General features: G+C 40.3%; 2 protein-coding genes and 1 long non-coding RNA gene across 6 annotated transcripts in view; 2 read left to right on the forward strand and 1 right to left on the reverse strand.

Moving 5' to 3' along the window:
• FGGY (FGGY carbohydrate kinase domain containing) overlaps positions 1 to 1,342 on the forward strand; it is a 299,368-nt gene extending 298,026 nt beyond the window's left edge. For all 4 annotated transcript variants that reach the window (XR_003992624.1, XR_003992625.1, XR_003992627.1 and 1 more), the window contains one exon: positions 1 to 1,342. The gene's annotated coding sequence lies outside the window, so the exon portion shown is untranslated.
• LOC115612230 (E3 ubiquitin-protein ligase RNF170-like) overlaps positions 905 to 20,625 on the reverse strand; it is a 25,641-nt gene continuing 5,920 nt past the window's right edge. The window contains exons 3-6 of the mRNA XM_030496245.1: positions 9,330 to 9,438; positions 3,886 to 3,959; positions 3,321 to 3,431; positions 905 to 2,297 (exon numbers count right to left, since the gene is read on the reverse strand). Of these exons, the coding sequence (XP_030352105.1) occupies positions 1,992 to 2,297; positions 3,321 to 3,431; positions 3,886 to 3,959; positions 9,330 to 9,438 (600 nt within the window). The 3' untranslated portion in view covers positions 905 to 1,991. The remainder of the gene's footprint in view (positions 2,298 to 3,320; positions 3,432 to 3,885; positions 3,960 to 9,329; positions 9,439 to 20,625) is intronic.
• Positions 11,077 to 16,808, forward strand: LOC115611578. The gene is made up of 3 exons (XR_003992630.1): positions 11,077 to 11,221; positions 11,772 to 11,891; positions 16,595 to 16,808. It is a non-coding gene; the product is annotated as an uncharacterized LOC115611578 (long non-coding RNA).

Genomic DNA, 20,625 nt, shown 5'->3' on the forward strand with positions numbered 1-20,625 from the left:
GTGGTTTTGAAGGTTGTCCTGGATAGTTAACTGGGCTGTGGAAGAAGAGTCTGGACACTCTGGTTGTATACAGCAGAAATGTTTCATCTCTGACAGTACAAATTGCTTTGATCTTGCAAGAGCCAAATGCTGCCAGTGCCATCAGTGAAATGCTCTTAGAAATTCTTTCTTTCTCTGCCATTTGTCTGTTACTTCTTAATAAGAGATCCTATTCTGTTTGAAAAGCAAAGCCAGGATCCCCAGCTGAAGGAGAGAGTTAAGAAGCAAGGGGGGACAGAGCAGAAGAGCATATTCAGATCAACTACAACTATGCAACAGGTCACTCAGGAGAATCCTTCTTTTCTTCAAACTGCCACCCTCTTGGTGTACCTGCATTGTGCAAGAGAAACAACCTCTGGTCCCTTTCCACGGAGTCAGTGTTCCTGTAGATGGGCTCCAGCTTTATACACTCAGCTTGATAGAAATTCCATTCTGTAGTATTGGCATAGGCTGTAATTCCCAGTTAAATGCAAACAGAAGTTACACAATAACAAAACTACACTTGGAGAACTTGGAAAATAATAGTTACTGGGTTGATTTTTTTTATGTTAGTAGTCAGCACTCAAAAACATCTGGTAATTTTTTTAAAGGAACAATGCACTTCCTGCCTTGTAGTTCATGGAAAAGCAATTGTTGCCATTTCCAAAGTACCCATTGTTAAGAGAAACAGCTTTACAAGTTCAGGGACATAATTAAAGACAATGAAAGTTGATGGGAATAAAATGAAGAAACAGCATAACAAGAAGGGTATAACAAGCAAGAAAACGACTACAGCATAATGGTGTATCATAGCTTACAAGTCAAAGGCACAATAAAACATGTCAGCTGAAAATACATAGAAGGAAAAAGCAGTTGGAGACCAATGTATTGTGAACAATAAATATTCATAAATTTTAATGCATTTATTTTAATATACAATTCATATGTAAAACGAAGTCCACTGACTCCAAACACATAGCAAATGTACAGATTACAGGGACAGATGTATAGGGGGGTCTGGCACTGCACCAGCCTTTTTAACTCTTTGCAGCTCAACACACACAGACATGCACACACACCCCCCCCCAACTTCAGCTACCTTTCCGTAACCTTCCTGCTATTTTTATCATAGAATCATCAACAAACCAGCCTTGACCTCTCTGGCTGAACTGGCACAAGACTTACACTCCTTCAATCACAAGGAGTGTATGAAGTCTAGAAAGGAAACAAGCTGTCATGCTGACTTTGTTGAAGCTCAAAGGCACAGAGTTCAAAAGGAAGCGATGTACCTTGCATAAGCTTATATGAAAGAGGGATTTGTTCACATTCTTTGCATGATTTTTTAATGCTTTTCTCCCCTTGTAATACCTCTACTTCATAGTTGCATTTGTGTTCCAAGCCAGTGTCACTACCAGTTCCATATTACCCATTTTAAAATCAGAGCTGTTCTCATTGCAGAGCTGTAAGAAATCTGTATTCCTGTGGATGTGTAATCAGTTGTGATAACACAGAGCACTGATACAAGATTCTGTAGTGATACTATTTAACATGTCTTGTCTTATACAAGCCTTAGCAAACTATACAGTTTGCTAAGTTCTCAAATTAAGATTTTATTCAAATGGAACCAAGATGTAAAATGTTAAAGCTCAAGAGTTCTAAAACTCTTCAACTGCAAGTTGCTTGGCTTTGTAATTTTAAGCTTTGTTTGTAGCTTTAGGCATTTTAAACTCAGGCACTTTGTATGAAGAAAAGTTAAAGAAAAATGTAGCATGAAAGACTCCAGCAAGTATCCAGTGTAAAACTCCCTTTCTAAGTGCTTGCACATCAAATCACTTGGCCATGCAAGTATTGCTGAGTCCTGCTTCAGCCTTTGTCAGAGGCAGAATGACAAATCCATCATCTTCTGCCCCAAAGCAAAAAGAAGCCTGTCATTGCTTGGTGAAGTTTGACCAAGAAATCCAAGTTTGAGTCACTCAGGCCTCTGACAGCATGCTCTGAGCTGCAGACCTTGCCATGTTCACCCCATTAGGTGCAATTTGCTGACATATGTTTATCATGCAAATTAAAAGAAGGGAAACAACCACCATGTCATCAGCGGTTCCAAGTGTCCTACAGAGAGGCCCAGGCCTCATGTCAAATGGGGAAGACAAGCATATGATAGTTCCGAAGGAGCAAACAGCAACTCGTAGGAAAAAAAGCCATACCAGACCACCCCAGGTGAAGATTCCTCGCAAGGCAAGAGTCAGGAATAAGGGCATGTCATAAAGGTAATCTGCAAACTAAATATTCAGATTAATTACATTAGTTTGCATTCTGATGCATGCAGGTCTTTCAGTTCAGTGTCTCTCTCAAGCATTTTTAAAGATCTCTTGAACGCAGAAGCTTTCTGTGCTGTCCAAATCTCCCTATACTGTTTGATTACTCTGCCACAATTTTGAGAGGAATCCCCACTGCCCCCACCTTGAAAATAAAGTATTGTGCTTGACATTGAATCCTTTTGGAAACTGGGCCTTAATGGCTGTGCTGAGTATATGCCTGTCTTTAAAATCTGGCATCAAGTGCAGGCTATCAATGCTTCAAAATGAGGCCTCAAGTCTTGCCTTGGTGTGGGCAGGAACCATAGAACTGAGTGATTATTCCTCTTCATTAACGCTAGTTTGTTGGGTTGAAAGATAATATTCCTCTCCACGGTATCATCTGTACATTGAAACAGACACCACAGCCCTTTCAGGCCTCCTGATCTTACAGGAAGATTTGTTTTGGTGATGTTCTACACCCTCACTTGTGACTTCCACCCTCATCTTTCACATCATTTCCACTGCCTGTCACATGTCTGTACCAGCTGGGATTCCAGCTTTAAGAAAGTGCAAAGCCAGCGTGGACTGTTTGAATTTGGCAATACCTGGGGAAAAAAAGCCCAGCTTCTTTCTAAGCTGGAATCTGATTTGAAATTTTAGAGGCAAATTAAAATCCTGGAGTCCAATCTGAGCTCAGATTTGAAAGTTCCACCCTGACCATCTCTAGTTCTGCTTTGCTTCCTGTATGTCATCCCACACTGCTTTCTCCTCCCTGCCAGGATGACCGCAGGAGGACTCCTCTGAGTGAGGAACTCCAAGAAGCATCTTTACTGTAAGGTGCTGGACCCAGCAGTGGATGGTAACACTTCCACTACGGCATTGCCAATATGTGCAAAAAAGGTAATTCACATAATGATACAAACTGCTTTTCATTGCTGGGTCTCTTTCAATCCTTTATGAGTTATGTGCTACTGAGGAGGTAAATGTAGATTTATAAATACTTACAGGTCGAGGTTGCCCTGAGAAACGCTTGTTGTAATCTCTAATGTCATGTACAATTTGTTTACTTGGCTTGTCATGTTGCTTTTCACAAGAGATGTTATCCAGAAGAACCACCTTCATAAGAAAAGATCAGCATTAGCACAGTGTATGTGAATCTCCAGGATAAAGGACAATGTCCTGTAGTGCCGGTCTATCCAGAGTCTCTCTTTCAAACTGGACTTTTGTCCAGCTCTGTCAGTTCCACAATAGCAAGAACATTTTCTGTTTACAACCTGCATCTAACCTTCCAGTAAAACAGGCAGCCTCTGAGCAGGGCCAGAGGAGATTAGGAACTTCCATATTGCTTTTTCTGGAATGTTATCCCAGAGACTTAACAAACTATACAGAAGTAAAATGCTGGAGGTCTCTTTAATATTTCACAGTGTTGCCTGATAGGACAAATGCAGGGTCATTCAAGTCTAAGTGGGTTTCAAATGCTACAGAAAATTAGAGGATAAATAAAGTTGATCCTAAGAGCTCAAGCTTGTCATTTTGTACATATCATAATGCAGATGGAGGTAAATCTTACCTTTTGTCTGCAGAGAGGGCAGGTTATTGCTGCTAACCAGGGACTGTGTTTCCAGTATGTGATCAGACAGGAACCTACCAACAAAAAAATTAAGATACATGAAATATACTTGAGGATATTTAATGTTTACAGGAAGTTATCAGACTTAATAATCTTTCTACAGCTAATTGTGAAAATGAATGAAATTTTATTTTCCTTTCATAATTAATTCACAAAATTTCATTTCAGTATGTGGTTTTACTTTGCAAAGTGGCTGTGCAAAAATGGAATCTCAGCTCTTCCACACTGGTATATGCAGAGATATACAGACATCTGAAAGAAAGACTTTGATTCAGTTTCTTCTCCTGTGGATAGGGTCTTACTGTCAAAGCTCCCTGGATTGTGGTTTGAAGCACTCAGGAACACAGGTACCCTTCAGAGCACAGCGCTGGCTGCAGTGGGCAAAAGTAGTGCAGGTACACAGAGGTGGAGTTCCTGCAGAGCCAGTATGGTTTTTAAGGGCCAGTTATGACAAATAAACCAATACTCACAGCCAGGGGACAGCCTGGGGGCACCAGAAATCTGGAGAGGGACTTTTTACATGGACATGTAGTGACAGGACAAGGGGATTGGCTTTAAACTGAAAAAGCATAGATTTAGATTAGATATTAGGAAACAAAATCTTCCCTGTGAGGGTGCTGAGGTGCTGGCACAGGGTGCCCAGAGAAGCTGTGGCTGCCCCATCCCTGGCAGTGGTCAAGGCCAGGTTGGACACAGGGGCTTGGAGCAACCTGCTCTAGTGGAAGGTGTCCCTGCCCGTGGCAGGGGGTTGGAACTGGATGAGCTTTAAGGTCCCTTCCAACACAAACCATTCTAGGATTCTATGATTCTATGATGATACATCTTGGTAATGAAGTACCATACATGGGGTTATTTTGTCTGTTTGTGCCCTCTTACTATATTTCAGCTTTGACCCTTCTGGAACTGCGTATCTCTGGACAAGTGAGTCGCTCTATTCTTTTTAATTCTTCTAACCCAGACAACTGCTAATTTCAGAATACAACCTGCTGAAGTCTCAGGTGTACAAAAGGGGCAGAGTCTGAGGACAGTGTGATTAGACTGCACGTACAGCTGACAGCAGTGGTTGACATACGTGAATGTCAGTGCTGGCACTAACAGCAAAAACAGCAAAGCATAAACAGCATCTAATCAGAAGCAGCCCAGCTTGACTTTCAGCTCCCGGGTGCAGTGTGCAGTGTGACAGGTCAGGGAAAAAAATCTCTCAGCATTTAAACTGATCAAATTTGACAAGGACCCCAGTAAGAACAGAAGCAGAACGCTGCCCTGCCATTTTGATGGAATTGTTTTGTTGAAATGAACAACGCTCTTTGTTTTTCAGAATAACCAGCAAGTAGTTTATTGTAAGCTGAGTTCTAAAAAGAAGTCTTCAGGAGCCCTCAGCACAGGGTTTTCCTGCACCCAGACTTGCATTGTCTATTGCACCAAAAAAGGGAATGCTGGAGAAACCATCTTTGAAATCAAGTATAAAAATGTTAATGATGCCATCAGTTATATCTTATGTACTAGGACTGGAGATGTTAAATTTGGCCCAAAGACATTCTTTATGAACTTTGCTCTGACTTGTGCTTTTAACTTTCATTTTCATCTGAGTGCAGGATTTTTCTTTCTAACTCTTGTATTTTGTTTGCACATACAGACTGGTTGGCCAGGCCCATGGCTGTGTTTATAGCTGAATCCTGGTGTGGTATGTGTAAATGCAGTCTGGCAGCAGCTTCCAGCTTTCACTTCAACATTTGCATTTGACAAACACCATACCCGACTTCAGAAACTGCTCGACCCCCTGGGTCCAGATCCTGTATTGTGATCCCCGCAGCTGTAGTGCTGTGCCTGTGCTCAGTCCCAGTCATAGCAGTGGGGTGCTGAGGGATCCCATAGTCCTTCAGGGGCTATCAATCAGAAAAGAACCCTGTGCCCTATGAACACATACTGAGAGAGCTGGGCTTGTTCAGCCTGGGAAAGAGAAGGCTCCAGGGAGACCTTGGAGCAGCTTCCAGTGCCTAAAGGGGCTACAAGAAATCTGGAGAGGGGCTTTGGACCACGGTCTGTAGGGACAGGACAAGCGGGGCTGGGGGAGTGGGGAGAATGGCTTTAAACTGGTAGAGGGGAGATTGAGATAAGATCTTAGGCAGAAGCTCTTCCCTGTGAGGGTGCTGAGGCGCTGGCACAGGGTGCCCAGAGAAGCTGTGGCTGCCCCATCCCTGGCAGTGTTCAAGGCCAGGTTGGACACAGGGGCTTGGAGCAACCTGCTCTAGTGGAAGGTGTCCCTGCCCGTGGCAGGGGGTTGGAACTGGATGAGCTTTAAGCTCCCTTCCAACACAAACCATTTTAGGGTTCTATGATTTTATGAAATTAAAATTTGCTGCATGCAGAATCCTTTGTTGAGTAGAATAGGAAAGGAAGGACTCCTCTGAAATTGACCTATTTGTGCTTTGGTGCATTTTTCATACACTAGACAAAATCCTGATTGAATCTAGGCTGCTGCACAGCCTTGTGAGGGAGGCTGGAGGTTTCTCTAAAATACCTCTGTGGTTATTGTTAATTAGAAAAAAATAATATTGCTCAAGGATCGCTTTTCAGTTGAACTTCCTGAACATATGGTTCAAACTGAAGCTGAAAAGGAAAACTTCAGGACAAACTGTATGAATTACTACTAATAATAAAATCAGACATTTTTTATAAGTCCACATTAATCTTCTTTAAAAGCTTTGGGTTGACCACATTTTTTAAATAAAACTTTTACCAGAGTGGAATTTATTAAGAGAGCTCAGCATTGCCTTAGCTCTGGTCCACAGGGCATCAAGAGAAGTTTTATTACTGAGTTCAGTCACACCAGGCTTAGATCTCCACAGAATGGTTTTGATAAGCCCAATGTAAAGTTTTATTGGTTTAAGACATGAAAACCAGACATGTTACAGAGGCCGCTCCTGCTATATAAACATAGTCCTAACATATATAATGCAATGCACTGGAGTTGATGCCTTAGAGCATAAATGATGATGTACTTGAGGGAAGTAAAGCCTGGCTAAATATATACAGCTAACAATAACAATATATTCCAAGCTTGTATATGGTAATTCTCCTCTGTAGCTCTCAAAATAAAATCAAAATCAAGTCTGTATCATTTTGTCATATTCACAGATGGAAAAGAGAAAATTAACCAGGCCAGAAAAGAGGGAAGTTGATGATCTTTGTTGTTAATGTCTGTCTTTGTACTTGAAACTGTAACTACTGTGACATTATTTGAAACATGTTTTGAGGCCATATGCTTACTGTTTGTCCTGGAGTGAGTTATATGCAAAGCATCCTTTTCCTGTATGTTATAAAACAGTGTTATAAAAACATGAAACAACCTGAAGTATTAAATGGTGTCACTCACGAGGGAGATGAGCCCTACAAAGTGTCCGTAGCTGTTGGTGATCCACTGTTGTGGTTTCAGAGGATGGAGAGAGTGGTGGTGGTGATGAGGAGTTGGGCTGTGTGAGCATCATTTCAATCTAGAGGAAAATGGCACTTCCTAAAGATAAAAATGTGCTTTCATTGCACTAAGCACCAACAACACAGCCCCTTGTTTTCATTTATGCTGAGGTCTTTTTATAACACTCTTACATGGTGAAAAAAGCATAGATGGCTTGTAAATATAACTTGCACTTGCTTTGAGGTCTCTGTAAAATGCCAGAGCAGTAGAAAGAAGCTTTATGGTTCTGAGCAGTGTCTCCTGATGTGTCTTGCTGTTGCAGTATCAGACAGTAGTGCCTCCAGCTGCCTGCCCTCCCCTCTGCCAGGCATTGCTGGTCTTGTGCTGCACAGTAACCCCGAAGAACCTCCAGGGGCAGCTTCAGCCTCATCAGATCATGATGAACTCCAGTTCCCTTCCCAGCCCTGCTGTGGGGATGAGGGCATTTAGCAAGGAACCTGATAAGCAGCTGGGGCAGGGAGGTTGTAAACTTCACCTCTAAGTTCACTGGATGATGTATCTCAGAGATCTCAGAGAAACAGCGTTCACTCCAAGTATGCTGGTGGCCTTATCCTACTTCCTTTCAAAGCGGGTGCAAAGCTCACACTGGCTCTAGCGGTGCAGAATGTGGGCCTTAAAAATCCTGAAATCCCCTTTATAAATGCAATTATGAACATAACTCCCTCCACTATTCCATGCTTCATCCTTGTTTTCCCTTTGAAAAATGATTTAAATTTTGTAATCCTAACCATATGGCTTAGCAGCCTCAAAAAAGGCATTTAGCAGACACATTTATCTAGAGAATTCTGGGTTTACTTAGATTATCCAGTGACTAGAGATGCACTGGGGAGGACAGGACCATGGGCAGCCTCAGCAGAAGGACCCTGTGAATCTGGATCTGCCTGTTTCCTGTTAAGCCAGATCCTGGGCTGGAATACCTAATTACTGAGCATGCATCCTGATATCTTTGAACCCACATTTACATAATGTGGTCATAATATGTTAAGATTTACTTAAAAATCAATAAAAATGTTAAAAGAAGGCTTATACATGACTAGAAACTCATGTTTTGAATGGTTTCATATGTAACTTCTGCTAATTTTTTTTATGTTTAGAAAGCTTTTACAGGACCACAAGCCAAGGTAATGATGCCACCTTGCTCTAAACCACTTCTTTATTTTAGGCAATTGTTTCTCATGGGAAGCAAGTCTGTGGTACAGAATCAGACCTAAGCCCAGCACGTCTTACACTTTCACCAATATAAACATAATCAGAATTAATTTTATGGGATAGTTGGATTTTTTGGCTGTTCATTAAAAAGACAAGCTGTCTTCCCGGAAGTGAGTTCATACTTGGAGGTAAGAATTCGTGTTTGTTACATCTTGATCTATCTCAGTTACACAGTGGGTGATTATTAAACTGCTGAATTTTGTAACTGTTGGTGGTTTTTATTTGTTTGTTTGTTTGAGTTTTTTGCATAGCTGAATACAAATTGTGTGATTTTCTGGTGTGTTTTACCCGTTCCATGAGTTTGTGTTGTAATTTAACAGTATCCTGTGAGATGATCTATTCCTTACTGTGACTGTGGTGAAGCACTGGCACAGGCTGCCCAAAGACGTGGTGAATGCTCCATCCCTGGCAGTGTTCAAGGCCAGGTCGGACAGAGCCTTGGGTGACATGGTCTAGTGTGAGGTGTCCCTGCTCATGGCAGGGGTGTTGGAACGAGATGCTCTTAAGATCCCTTCCAACCCAAACCATTCTATGAGTCTGTGTAAAAATGGGACTTCTCCTGCTTCTAGTGAGAGCTCTTACATTATTAGTTCCAGGGAGAATGGCTTGGTCCTGGTTCTTAATAGGACCTGAGATTTTGTAAGAAGTGCTTTATTTTGTAGCCTGTATGAGCACTGCACTGTCAGTCCAGGAAACTTACCACAGAATAAATGTCCACAGTTGGTTTCTACTGGGAGAGTAGCTGTCTGGAGACAGATGGGGCAACTGAAGTCCCTGGGATTACAAGGTTGCCAAATTTGGAGGGATTCCTGGAAAAGAAGTAGTACAGAATCTTCAGTAAATTAGTATTTTGATTGACATATTCGGTTCATTAATAGTAATTTACTGAGATTAGCAGAGAGTCACAGAAACTAAGTATAGATGTCATGCATAAGTGAGCATTACCATTTTTCTTCCTTCTTTGTACTTATGTCTATCACTTAAATGTACTGAAATAAAGTTCAGTGTGTTCTCTGCCTTCCTTGGGTGGCAGAATGATATTCTTAGTGTATACCACAGGCTACATAGCAAAAAGACTCCTTAAGTAAAGAAATTACTTCCAAACAATCCTTTTGTTTGCTTAGTGAAGTCTATAATTAGGAATAGTGTTGAGCTTTGTTTTTAGAGTAGGAAGGTAAGATTTCTGTAAGTCTGAGAAATGATGAAATGGCATTTTGAAATCCAAAGTATATGATCATATTTCTGAGGGGAAAAGCTGAAGGATGTACGTTGGTCTTCCAGTCTTTGCTCCTAAATCATTGCCTGTACGCAGTAAAAGTCTGGCAATATGTTCATCTCTGCCAGGATTGTTTGATACAGTGAGAGGTAAAATAGCTGTTCTTACTTGACATTGATTCCTTACCACATTAAAAGTTTTTTGCTACCTTCATGATGATGCATTAGCCAGTCTGTAATGGATGACGGACCTGCCTGCTCCATCTTAGCACACACCATGGAGACACTTAAATTTGACCATCTGTTCAATTGCCATAACCACAATGAGATCAGTCTTTAAAGAAAATGTAGTATAGTGTGGTTAGTGTCCTTTCTTTCTCGAGATAAAGTGATTTCAATGTTTCTATCAATCAGCCCCAGAAGCAGAGAGAGGCACTTCTGAAATTGGGAGGGAGCTTCCAAGGAAATTACTTTGCTTTAAGACAGAGTCTTGAAGGTTATTGAAGGCTGGCCACTGCCTACACATGGTTAGCAAGGTTCAACAGGAGGTGGCATCAATTACAGATTTATTTTGTATGTTATTCAAAAAATGTTGAGATGCACATGGTCTTAATGTGATCTTAATAACCACAGAGGTCCAACATTATATGGAATGGGTATTATTTTTCCATTACTGAAGTAAGGCATTCAGATGAGGCGATGGCATACGTACAGATTATGGTATTGCTGTATGCATGCAGTCCCTGTTGCCCAATTTGGCCTGCTTATTTGTTTTCTAAATACCTGGTTGACATCTGTTTACATGAGAGATCAATGAATGCACTTCCAAGTATCTGACCTATTCATAGAAGTTTTTATAAGAAGAAAACTGAATAGAGTCTGTATTTTGCATGTCAAATACTGCAAGATCCAAAGGGACTGTGAAGATCCAGGCTCACTTGACAACAAAGATTTTTTAAAAGTAATTAATTTTTCTAATGTAATAATTCCAAGAAAGAAGAGAGAGGTCATCATGTAGGTCTGCCAAATGAGTGTTCAGGAAACCAGGTCTCTTGCCAGAGCCATGCCTAAAACTGTGAGTTAAAATTAGCAATTTTAAATCAACACCTTTAATACCACTCTTTCCTTCCTGTAATGAGGATCTGTAAATAAGGACTGAAGGTTTTAAAACAATGTGCCATAACTACTGGAAAAAGTCCTTCTCCTTTAGTGTTTGTGAAGTTATAAATGTATTTGTTTCTGATTCTCAACAGAAAAATTTCAGATGCTGAAGGAATTTGCATTGTTTTCAGATTTTCCTCTCTACGCGCTGATAAGATTATCATCTCCTGCTGAGATGCCAACCTCACACTCACCCAGCAAAGCTGGGATGACAGGGTAAGAATAACTACAACACAGCGACGATTGGATTCAAGTCCAGTTACTGACAGGCGAACTGCAGGCAAGCATTTAACACAATGCTCCCTAAAATTCATTATGGCACATCACATGCCTGTGTTTTAACTTCCCATGCAGTACTGACGGGGATTTGCAGGTTCAGAAGAGCATTATTTCAACTGATACAAGCTGTAATAGTTTTCGTCAGCTGAGGAACTGCCCCAGAGCAGTTGTGTTTATAAACACTGCATCCATGACATAAGCTGATTAGATATCGACTCTTTATTTTTGCAAAGTAATAACACATTTCTTTAGCTTTGTCTCATACAAGAAAGGGAACTGAATGTGTTTCTGATTATGCAATAGATACCGAGTCAAGGGAAACCCAGCATTCCCAGACCATAACCAATGGAAACTTTGAGAAGCTCTTTTGCCCTTTGCAACCTCAAGAAGTTGAAACCACTCATGTATTTTGTATTAGAATGTGTTGTACAATAATTAACTTACTATATGGCTCCTAGGGGACAAATGATTAGTCATTTTTTTCCAGATGACTCATCTTCTGCTGACTTACATGAGCAAGTCTGCAGAAACAGAGTTTGTGCTGTTCCGAAAATGGGAAAACTGAATGTTGCTACGTTGCCATCTGATAGCAGTTCTGGCTGCTGAGGTAAGCTACCACGTGAAGGTGCTGGAAATGCGTCAGCTGGGTGCAGGTTCCTGTTGAGACCTTGAAAATACTCAAGCTCTGAGAGTTAGGACTATGAATTAGAGCAAAGAACCAGGAAATCATCCTGTACTAATGACACAGAACGAGGCAGTTCTTTACATATACAGTTAAGCAGGGGATGTTCTTAGGGATGCTAGAAATTTCTGAGTTCAAGAGGTGCTGGGCATCAAATACTATTAAATGCAAAAGTAACACCTGTGGCTGAGTTGTTCCTGAGCCATAAATTGCTAGAGAATTAAAGTGTATTCTGGGGAAGCATCATACGTGTTTCTTTATTCTTCTGTAGGCATCCATTGCTGCAGAGCAGGCAAGCTGGCCCTGGTGTGACATGGTATAGCCATTCTTACATTAATAGAGCATTTGGGGGAAAAAGATGCTTGAGGTCACCTTCAGCAGAGATATCAGTGGCTTAGTCTTGTCCTGAGTGGATAGGCTAGGAAAAACATGCCAAATCTGTCATTTATTTTTAATAGATTATGTGCACATAATCAAATTTCTGATTTATTGAGTCCAAGCACTCAAACTGGTGTTCAAGCTGGCTTTAGCCTGGCTTCCAGGGGCCCGCCCAGCTGGATCTGATAGAAACAGAAGACAGATGATATCTGACATAGCTATAAGTCTGCCAGAATGAATTTACCCCTTCCAAAATCTTGAGCCAGCCTTTGAACATTTGAACAGATTGAATTAAGAGATTGAAATAGTGATCATGGCAGTTAGTATTTTGTGTCATAAGACTTTGCGTTTTTGATGGCATTAAAGAGTCTTAACAAAATAAAATATTTAGGGTGACTTTGCCTAAAACAACAGATTTTTAAGGAGCTTTCTCTCATATAGTAGTTTTACATGTAATTACAAACAGCACAATTAAAATTGTCATTACTAGTAACATTAGGCAGAAGCTCTTCCCTGTGAGGGTGCTGAGGCGCTGGCACAGGGTGCCCAGAGAAGCTGTGGCTGCCCCATCCCTGGCAGTGTTCAAGGCCAGGTTGGACACAGGGGCTTGGAGCAACCTGCTCTAGTGGAAGGTGTCCCTGCCCGTGGCAGGGGGTTGGAACTGGATGAGCTTTCAGGTCCCTTCCAACCCAAACTCTTGTATGGTTCTATGATTTTAGGCTAGAAACTTCAAGAGTGCCATAAAAACTACTATTTCATAATGTCATACTGATGTTGTAAAGCAGCTTTGATGAATCAAAAGAGACAATGGAAGCAAGTTTCTAGGTAGCATACTGAAATCAGGCTCCTCCGCCAGAAACATCTCTGCTATGGGAGAAGTGGGGCAAACTTGCACTGTTTGTCTCCAGAAGCATCATGTTCTAATAACTTCATTAGCTGCAGTCAAGTTAGGGTGTGCCACAAAGCTAGCACAGAAGATCAAGTTTGGAAGTTACTTCAGGATTCATGCTGCTCACACTGGTGGGGTTTGAAATGAGTCTGTTCACAAGTCTGTGAGACAGAGGGAAGCTGAATTATTCCTCATACTTTACAACCACAGAACTCCCATTGTGTTACTTGAAGGAAGATACCCAAGTCAAGATTTTCCATACAATTTTCTTAATACCATTTTGAACATGTAATGTTAGTCTAAGATTTCTCTTTAAAAACCCTAAAATATTGGTGTTTCTAATCCAAATATTGTTGGGAATCATGCTACAGCCAGAATGGGATGGTACAATGTACAGTCCAGTAGAAATCAATCTACTTCATTTGGAGGAAACGAAAAAAACCAAAACATCCAAAACCAAACCCCGAAGTTCAGGAGCAAATTATTCTGACAAACACAATTAGAATCCAAAGATCCAGAAAACGCCTTAAACTCTACCACCTCGAATTTTAAGTGCCACAATACCCATCTTTTGGGTATCTCCCCCACCATGAATTCTGTAGAGTGCAGAGTTAGACTCCTGAGCACCTTATACATCACAGAGAGAGACTGAGATATGTGAGGATTGTACCTAAATCACCTGGCCAGTTACTAGAGACACCTACCAGGAGCCAACAGTAATAGTAAACACATGGCTTATGTCCCAGCTCACCATTTGCAAGGTGGTGAGCAACACCATGGTGTTGTAAAGCTGATGGCTGCATCTTCTCAAGTGCACAGGAGTATTCTTTGAAAGAACTGGGCAGGGCTCAGCATTTTCAAGGAGTGGCACTGGTCACCTTTAAATAATACTCAGTGCTGAAAGCCTGAGAATTCCATAGGGAATGCTGGTGTAGTGCTTTTACTGACCAAAGAGATTCAACCCCCATGTCTGGTATGGACACCACCGGCAGTTTTCACCAGACATGCACCTAAACTAGATAATGGACATAAAGTGACTCTCTATGTAAAAAGTACTGAGGGAAAATGACTCCCCTACTTTCACGAACTAGCAAGAAGATAGTAAGTTGAATGTACTCTGACACACATGCTTCTATATGATAGAAACAGCTTTTGACAATTACATTAACATTATAGGGGTTGCAATGGATGATGATGTACAGCTTCATGTCATATTTTAAATCTGCTGGTTGGCAGTGACCATGGGAAGTTTACGTGTTTATTTTTAAACTCAGTTTTAAGATCTTCTAAAATCAGGTCCTTATGCTTACATCCCCTCCTCAGTAAGCACCACAGGTTTTGGGGTCAGATGTGCAAAAGAATTCTCCATGTAGATACCTCATCAGGGGCCAAGCTTTGAAACTGTTCAAGCCCAGAAGTTCCCTATGTGACAGTCAGACTTTTGAAAAAAAGGAGATCTTTTCCAAACTGGACACATCTTTTGGCTTAAAATGAAAGCTGAGTATTTTGGAAAATAATTCTAGTAGAACTCTGCAAAATAAAGCCTGCAAAATACTAAGGCACAGTCACTAGATTTGATATATTTTTAATACTTGCATGCAAAAGAAAGGTGTGAAGTAGTGATCAGATTGCTGATTATGAAGCCAGAAGCTCCTGGGTATAAACCTTTTTCTCTCTGACACAGCTCAGCTCACAACATCTTTCAGTTTTTCCACAAGGAAATGTAGTTTTAAAGCATCAGTGATGAGTCCGTTCTCATCAACATGTTTCAAGAGAAGGAATTAGAGTTTAAAAAGCACTTGGCAGATTCAAGTGCTAACAAACAAGTTATTTATTTTTTCCATTAGCGTGTGCTATTGTTTAGAAGTAAAATAGACCTTGCTTTGAGGTTTAAACTTGTAAGGAAGGCATGATACTGTGTGACCTCATGGTCAGATTCCTTTGATAGGTGAGCAGCTGCTCCCAGTCTCAAATGCAAAACCAATTCAGATGATCAGGGAGGATACACTGGACAGCTCATTATTTGACAATACATATTTAACTAATCACAAGAAAATGAAAAATATGATGTATTTGAAAGGGAAGAATTGATTCATGTAGTTTTTCCAAAAGTAATCCAATAATTGAAAGTATAAATTAATACTTTAATTTTTTATTTATAATTATTCTAAAGAACAATTCCTACCGTGGTTCAGAAGACCTGCATAAAGTTGGGCTTACCATTCCTCTTTCCAGCAATGATTGAGAGGAGCTGAGTAAGTTACACCAGCTGACAGTGTTGGGGTGGAATCATTCAGGAGGGCCAGCTATGAGTCTTTGTCAATTATTAACTTGGTTGCCCAATGGCAAGGCTATGACAGGTCTTCTAAATTATGGTTATGAAAAAAACATGATGGGTTTTCTTTTTTCCTCCTAAAATAAAGCAAATCTGCCTAAAAAAGCAGAGGAGTCCTGGGACAAAAAACAACAGCTCTCCCTTTCTAAAACATCTGAATAAATCTTCCCTTCCCCAAAGATGTTTAACGTGATTGAAAAGATACCTGAACCTAATAAAAAAATTGCATTACTATTTTTAAATATTAACTTCATCAAGGGCACACTATAGGTATTTTGATCATCTGATAGAGTAGCAGCCTATCAGTAGTGTTGTGAAACAGGCTTAAAACTTGCCAGACACTTGTGATACTTTGGAATTGCATAACTGCAGAATCAGATTGTGTAACACAATAGTGTCCAACTACCGAGTGAAGTGATGAATTTAAGCAGAAAGTCTAACATGCTAAAATAATTTTAACTGAGGGGCATATATACTTCAAAGGGTATTTATTCTTTGTGATGGTCTATGGTCCTTAAGAAAGGCTTGATTTCTGTAAAGATATTCTCCAATTTAATGCTGCAAAATTAATAAGGAAACCTGTTCAGGTTTTGTGCAGTGTTAACCACCCTGATCCTGACTGAACAAGGCATTGAAGCACATGCCTGATTTTCAGCCCTAAAGTAACACATAACCTCTTATGAAGGGGTGAAGTGGGAGTCAGTAATATTGGAATAGAAATACACTTAGGGAACAAAAATAATGCCACTGGCATTCCTGCTGAAGCGCTGATAAGTTAAACAAAGCACTTTTCAAAGCCTAATAACCGGATGGGATTTGTAGCATAAACAAGGCTCCTTGTTAGTCACCAGTCCCCAGGGCATCTTCCTCACTTTATTACAGATAAATTGGCAACAAATGAAATTGTGTGTGTGATTTCCTGCCCTGGGTATGCATGCATGCTCGCATGCCAGTGTGATAGCTGTCATTTATTATTTATCCAAGTATGTATACAAATCTACAGTGTGATTTAATTACTTATTGAAGGTGCCAGACTGACAGATGCAGAAGCTGGAGCTGTTTCGTTATCCGGAGAACTGACACTGGAAGGAAGCAGTAGCATCCTCTCCAGGCTGTTCTAGTACAACACTTCACCCTGATGGACTCCCTGAATATCTGAGCATACCTCCTGCTCTCCAGCCTTTTCCCAGCTACTCTGCTTGGCATGTTAAATTCATAAAGGCTGCTAACAAAGATGTCAGTCTTTCCTGTGATTTTTTTTTTTTTTAGACAGGAATGTTTATACACTGGAAAATGGGTTTGAATACATTCAATCTATTTGAGCGAGGCCATCAAGCACTTGATTAGTACTAACTCAAAAAAGGATTCGAATGGGTTTAATACAGAGGCAAAACCTCCTCTAACTAAATAACAGCAGAAAGATTACAGACATTTCGTAAAGGTGAAATGACCCAGATTTCTTTCTACTTGCCAGGGGCTGTAGGCATAGCACTGTGGCTCTTTTGCAGTCACTCACCTACCAGACATGATAATATTGGAAACTGGCTGCTAAATTCTGCATTGTTTCAATAAGCAGGATTTTGGTTCCATTTTTTATGTCACTCTAAACCTATTACTGCTCAGTTACCACTAGAGTTCAAAGCACTTCCCTCAGCCCCCAGGCACAGCTAGATGCAGGGCAGGAGAGAATCTGCACTCTCCTTGCACTTTCATCAGCATCCAGTCTTTAACTGGGAAACTGAGATATTATTAGGCTTGAGTCAATGAATTTGACCATACCTGTTTGAGAAAGACTGTTAAATAATAGCAAGGTTCCCTTCACCTAGCTCCAGAATATTTTCAGAAGGATAACAGAAACAAGAAAAATCTCCTAAACATCTATGAATCTATATGTAAAATCAGTAAAAACAGGACTGTCCAAGGCCTGCCATTCCTATTGACCTTTTTTGGTCCCAGTTCGTGCTGAAAGTTGCAATCCTGGATCCATTTTGTCTAACTGTATGTTGGGCTTTTTTGGTACTAGGTCTTTTACTGAGGCCTTAAAGCACAAGTACAGTGTAAGTAATAATGTTTACTGATAATAAGCGTGTCATTTTGGCTTTGGAGTCGGAGCCGGCAAACACTTACTTGTGCCTGAGTTATTTTGCATAGTTGAATAGTCCTGTCAAAGCCAACAGGTCTGCTCATGCCAACCACTTGTATTATTGCATTATTAATTCCCAATTTTACAAATTGGGTTTCTTATTCTACTCCACAAAATCCTACCGAACCAAAAATTGGGGTTGAGAAGTATAGAGATGGGATTGAGAAATATGAAGATGTGAAATCACGTTTCCTGGCAGCGTTTTGGAGCATGGCCTCTCTAATAGCATTTGACACAAACCAGGGGTTTTTGACTGAGATGGAGGTTTGCATTATGCACTCTCAGTGTGTCCCAGCTGTGACCTAATTCCGTCCTGGGATGTAAGAGTGCTGGCTGCTGGATACATAGGCAGGCTTCCCAGTGTTCTGCTGAAATAAGGAGCTAAGTGATCAGAACTGCTGTGAACCTGGTTCCTATGCAAGAGCAAAACATGTCAGACCAGCTGTTAGTGAAGAGCATCAGGAAAGCAAGAGAGGAATCTCTCGAAATGGAAACATAAGTGAATGGTTAGTGAAAACAGACAATTGTAACTTTTATTTCCAAAAATGATCCCAGTGCAAAATGTACTTTTGTTAGAAATGCCAATAAAAATAATTGTAACCTCCCTGGCACTGCTTAGAGAGAGCAATCTGTTGAAAAGAGGCTCCACCTCCCTGCTGCGGGAGTTGGCTTTCACTCTTTGGCATATACTGTATCAAGAGAACCTTAAAATATGGAGGGGGGAGGGTGTGTAAAATTTAGGCAAACTGAAGCTTATTGCAAAGAAAAGAAAAATGACATTGATACAAAAATGATGGGAAATCTGAACTCAGTTTTGCATGCTAACTTCCTTATTTAATATATAAATGTTGTGGTGAGTATCAGAACAATTCATCTTATGCTTTCTATACCTTCAGCTTTCCTACTCTGTTTAGCTATGGTTGGGTTTTAGACATTTCTGTGTTATTTAATAGCAAGTGATAGCTCTGACATTTTCACCTGTATTTCTATTTCTGAACACAGACTTTTCTTCAACTAGAGAATACTATTTAAGTCCTCCCTTTAATAACATGTCTTCTAGTAATTTTTCATGCTAACTTATTGAGAAAGGAATTCTTTTTAATAATTTAGCTGTTAGTTTTCCACTTAAAAATAATGAACAAGTTATTAACATTTTAGTGAATCTTCTATACTGATGATAATGTTTTTGAATAATAAGATAATGGATAACTCAATGAAACATAGAGTTGTGAAAACTATTTTGTCTTTAGAGAGATTAGAGATATTAGCAGAATTAGGTTCTCTGTGCAAGACTACATGCCAGTACTCTGGCAAAGAATCAATCCAAAGGGATTATTTCTTTTTGGAAATGAAGTTTGGATTTCCCTGATCCTGAAAGAAAACCATGCTCGTGAGCTTGCTCAAGATGTAAGCCCAGACTGTGGTGAAAACTGGAGGTATTTGGTGTGCAGTATTAAATAAGGATATTTTCAGGATCAGAATCTACAAACCAAATGGTCTTGTTGGGACACAAAACCATGTACCAACCCAGTGCCTTAGTGGTCATAACATTGCCCTGCCTTTTCAACACTCCTCTGGAAACAGGATTTGAAAGTGTGAGTGTGTTTGTGACAACTCCCCCTCTGTCATAGTTCATATTCCAGTACTGAATTTTCTGTTACGGGCACCAACTGAAATTGTATCTGAGATATTTAATACATGTGAACTTGTAAAGCCAGGAGCTGCTACCATGAGAGTGCAATCAGATCCGTTATGTCAATTCATGTCAGCTAGCTAATAGTGGAATTGCCAAAGCCCGCTATCACTTGTGACCTTGTTCACTTCAAAAAGGATTAGTACTAAAATAGAAGGGCAGAGATATGCGAGAAAGTAAACAAAAAGCCAGAAATAGAAAAGCACAGCTAGGAGATTGACACTGTTGGGGAAACAACCAAGGCAGCGAGAGAGCACACGAGGAGGGAAGGTTGCAGGGACAAAGTGGGGTCTGGTTGAGGAAAAATGGTGTCGTAGCGGTGTAAATATTTTATCCTGCTCGAGTCACTGTTCATAAAAGTTCCTAATTCTGAGATGTTTTCCTGAGATGATCGAGGAAGATCATTCCTTAAAGATGTTAATCATTTATCTCCTGCTGTATGAAGCAGGAGTCACAGTCTATTTTATAAGTGTAGGTGGATAGTTTCCCACCTCTGACCTGCTTTGTTTCCACTATAGCTTGTTATGGAATTTAATGAGATATCATGACTTTTGGCTCTGTGTCATAATTTCCAGCTTTTTTCTACCCCCTCCCCCCCGCCATCCCAATGGGAATTACATTATCCTAAAGCAAAGATAATCCATTATTCTCTGTATTCACATATCCCTGCCTAGCCTCACACTAGACCATGTCACCTGAGGCTCTGTCCTACCTGGACTTGAACACTGCCAGGGATGGAGCATTCACCACTTCTTTGGGCAACCTGTTCCAGTGCCTCACAACTCTCTCAGTAAAGAACTTCTTCCTTATATCTAACCTGAACTTCCCCTGTTAAAGTTTAAATCCATTACCCCTTTTCCTATCACTATAGTCCCTTCTTTGTCCACTCAGCTCCTTTCTCCTTCTTTCTCTAATAAAAGATCCCACCAGGGTTTTTGTATTTGCCTTAGACATAAGATTAACAAGAATCCTATTGCAATTTAGTATTCTCTGTGGTAAAATGGGATTTGCAGAGCTCATGTTAGCAATATTATTAAAGTAACAAGTTTCAGTTTATCAATGCCTACCTCACTGGCATATGATAAACCTTAACTAATATTTGTAAAAGTACTTGCTATTGTTTTCTGAAACTACTATAATATACTAAATATTATTATTCTGTGTAACAGGTGTAGATGCCTTTGTGCTCTATATACACACTTGCCAGTCCAAGCCATCATA

This window comes from Strigops habroptila, chromosome 8 (assembly GCF_004027225.2).
Source record: "Strigops habroptila isolate Jane chromosome 8, bStrHab1.2.pri, whole genome shotgun sequence".
Lineage (NCBI taxonomy): Eukaryota > Metazoa > Chordata > Aves > Psittaciformes > Psittacidae > Strigops > Strigops habroptila.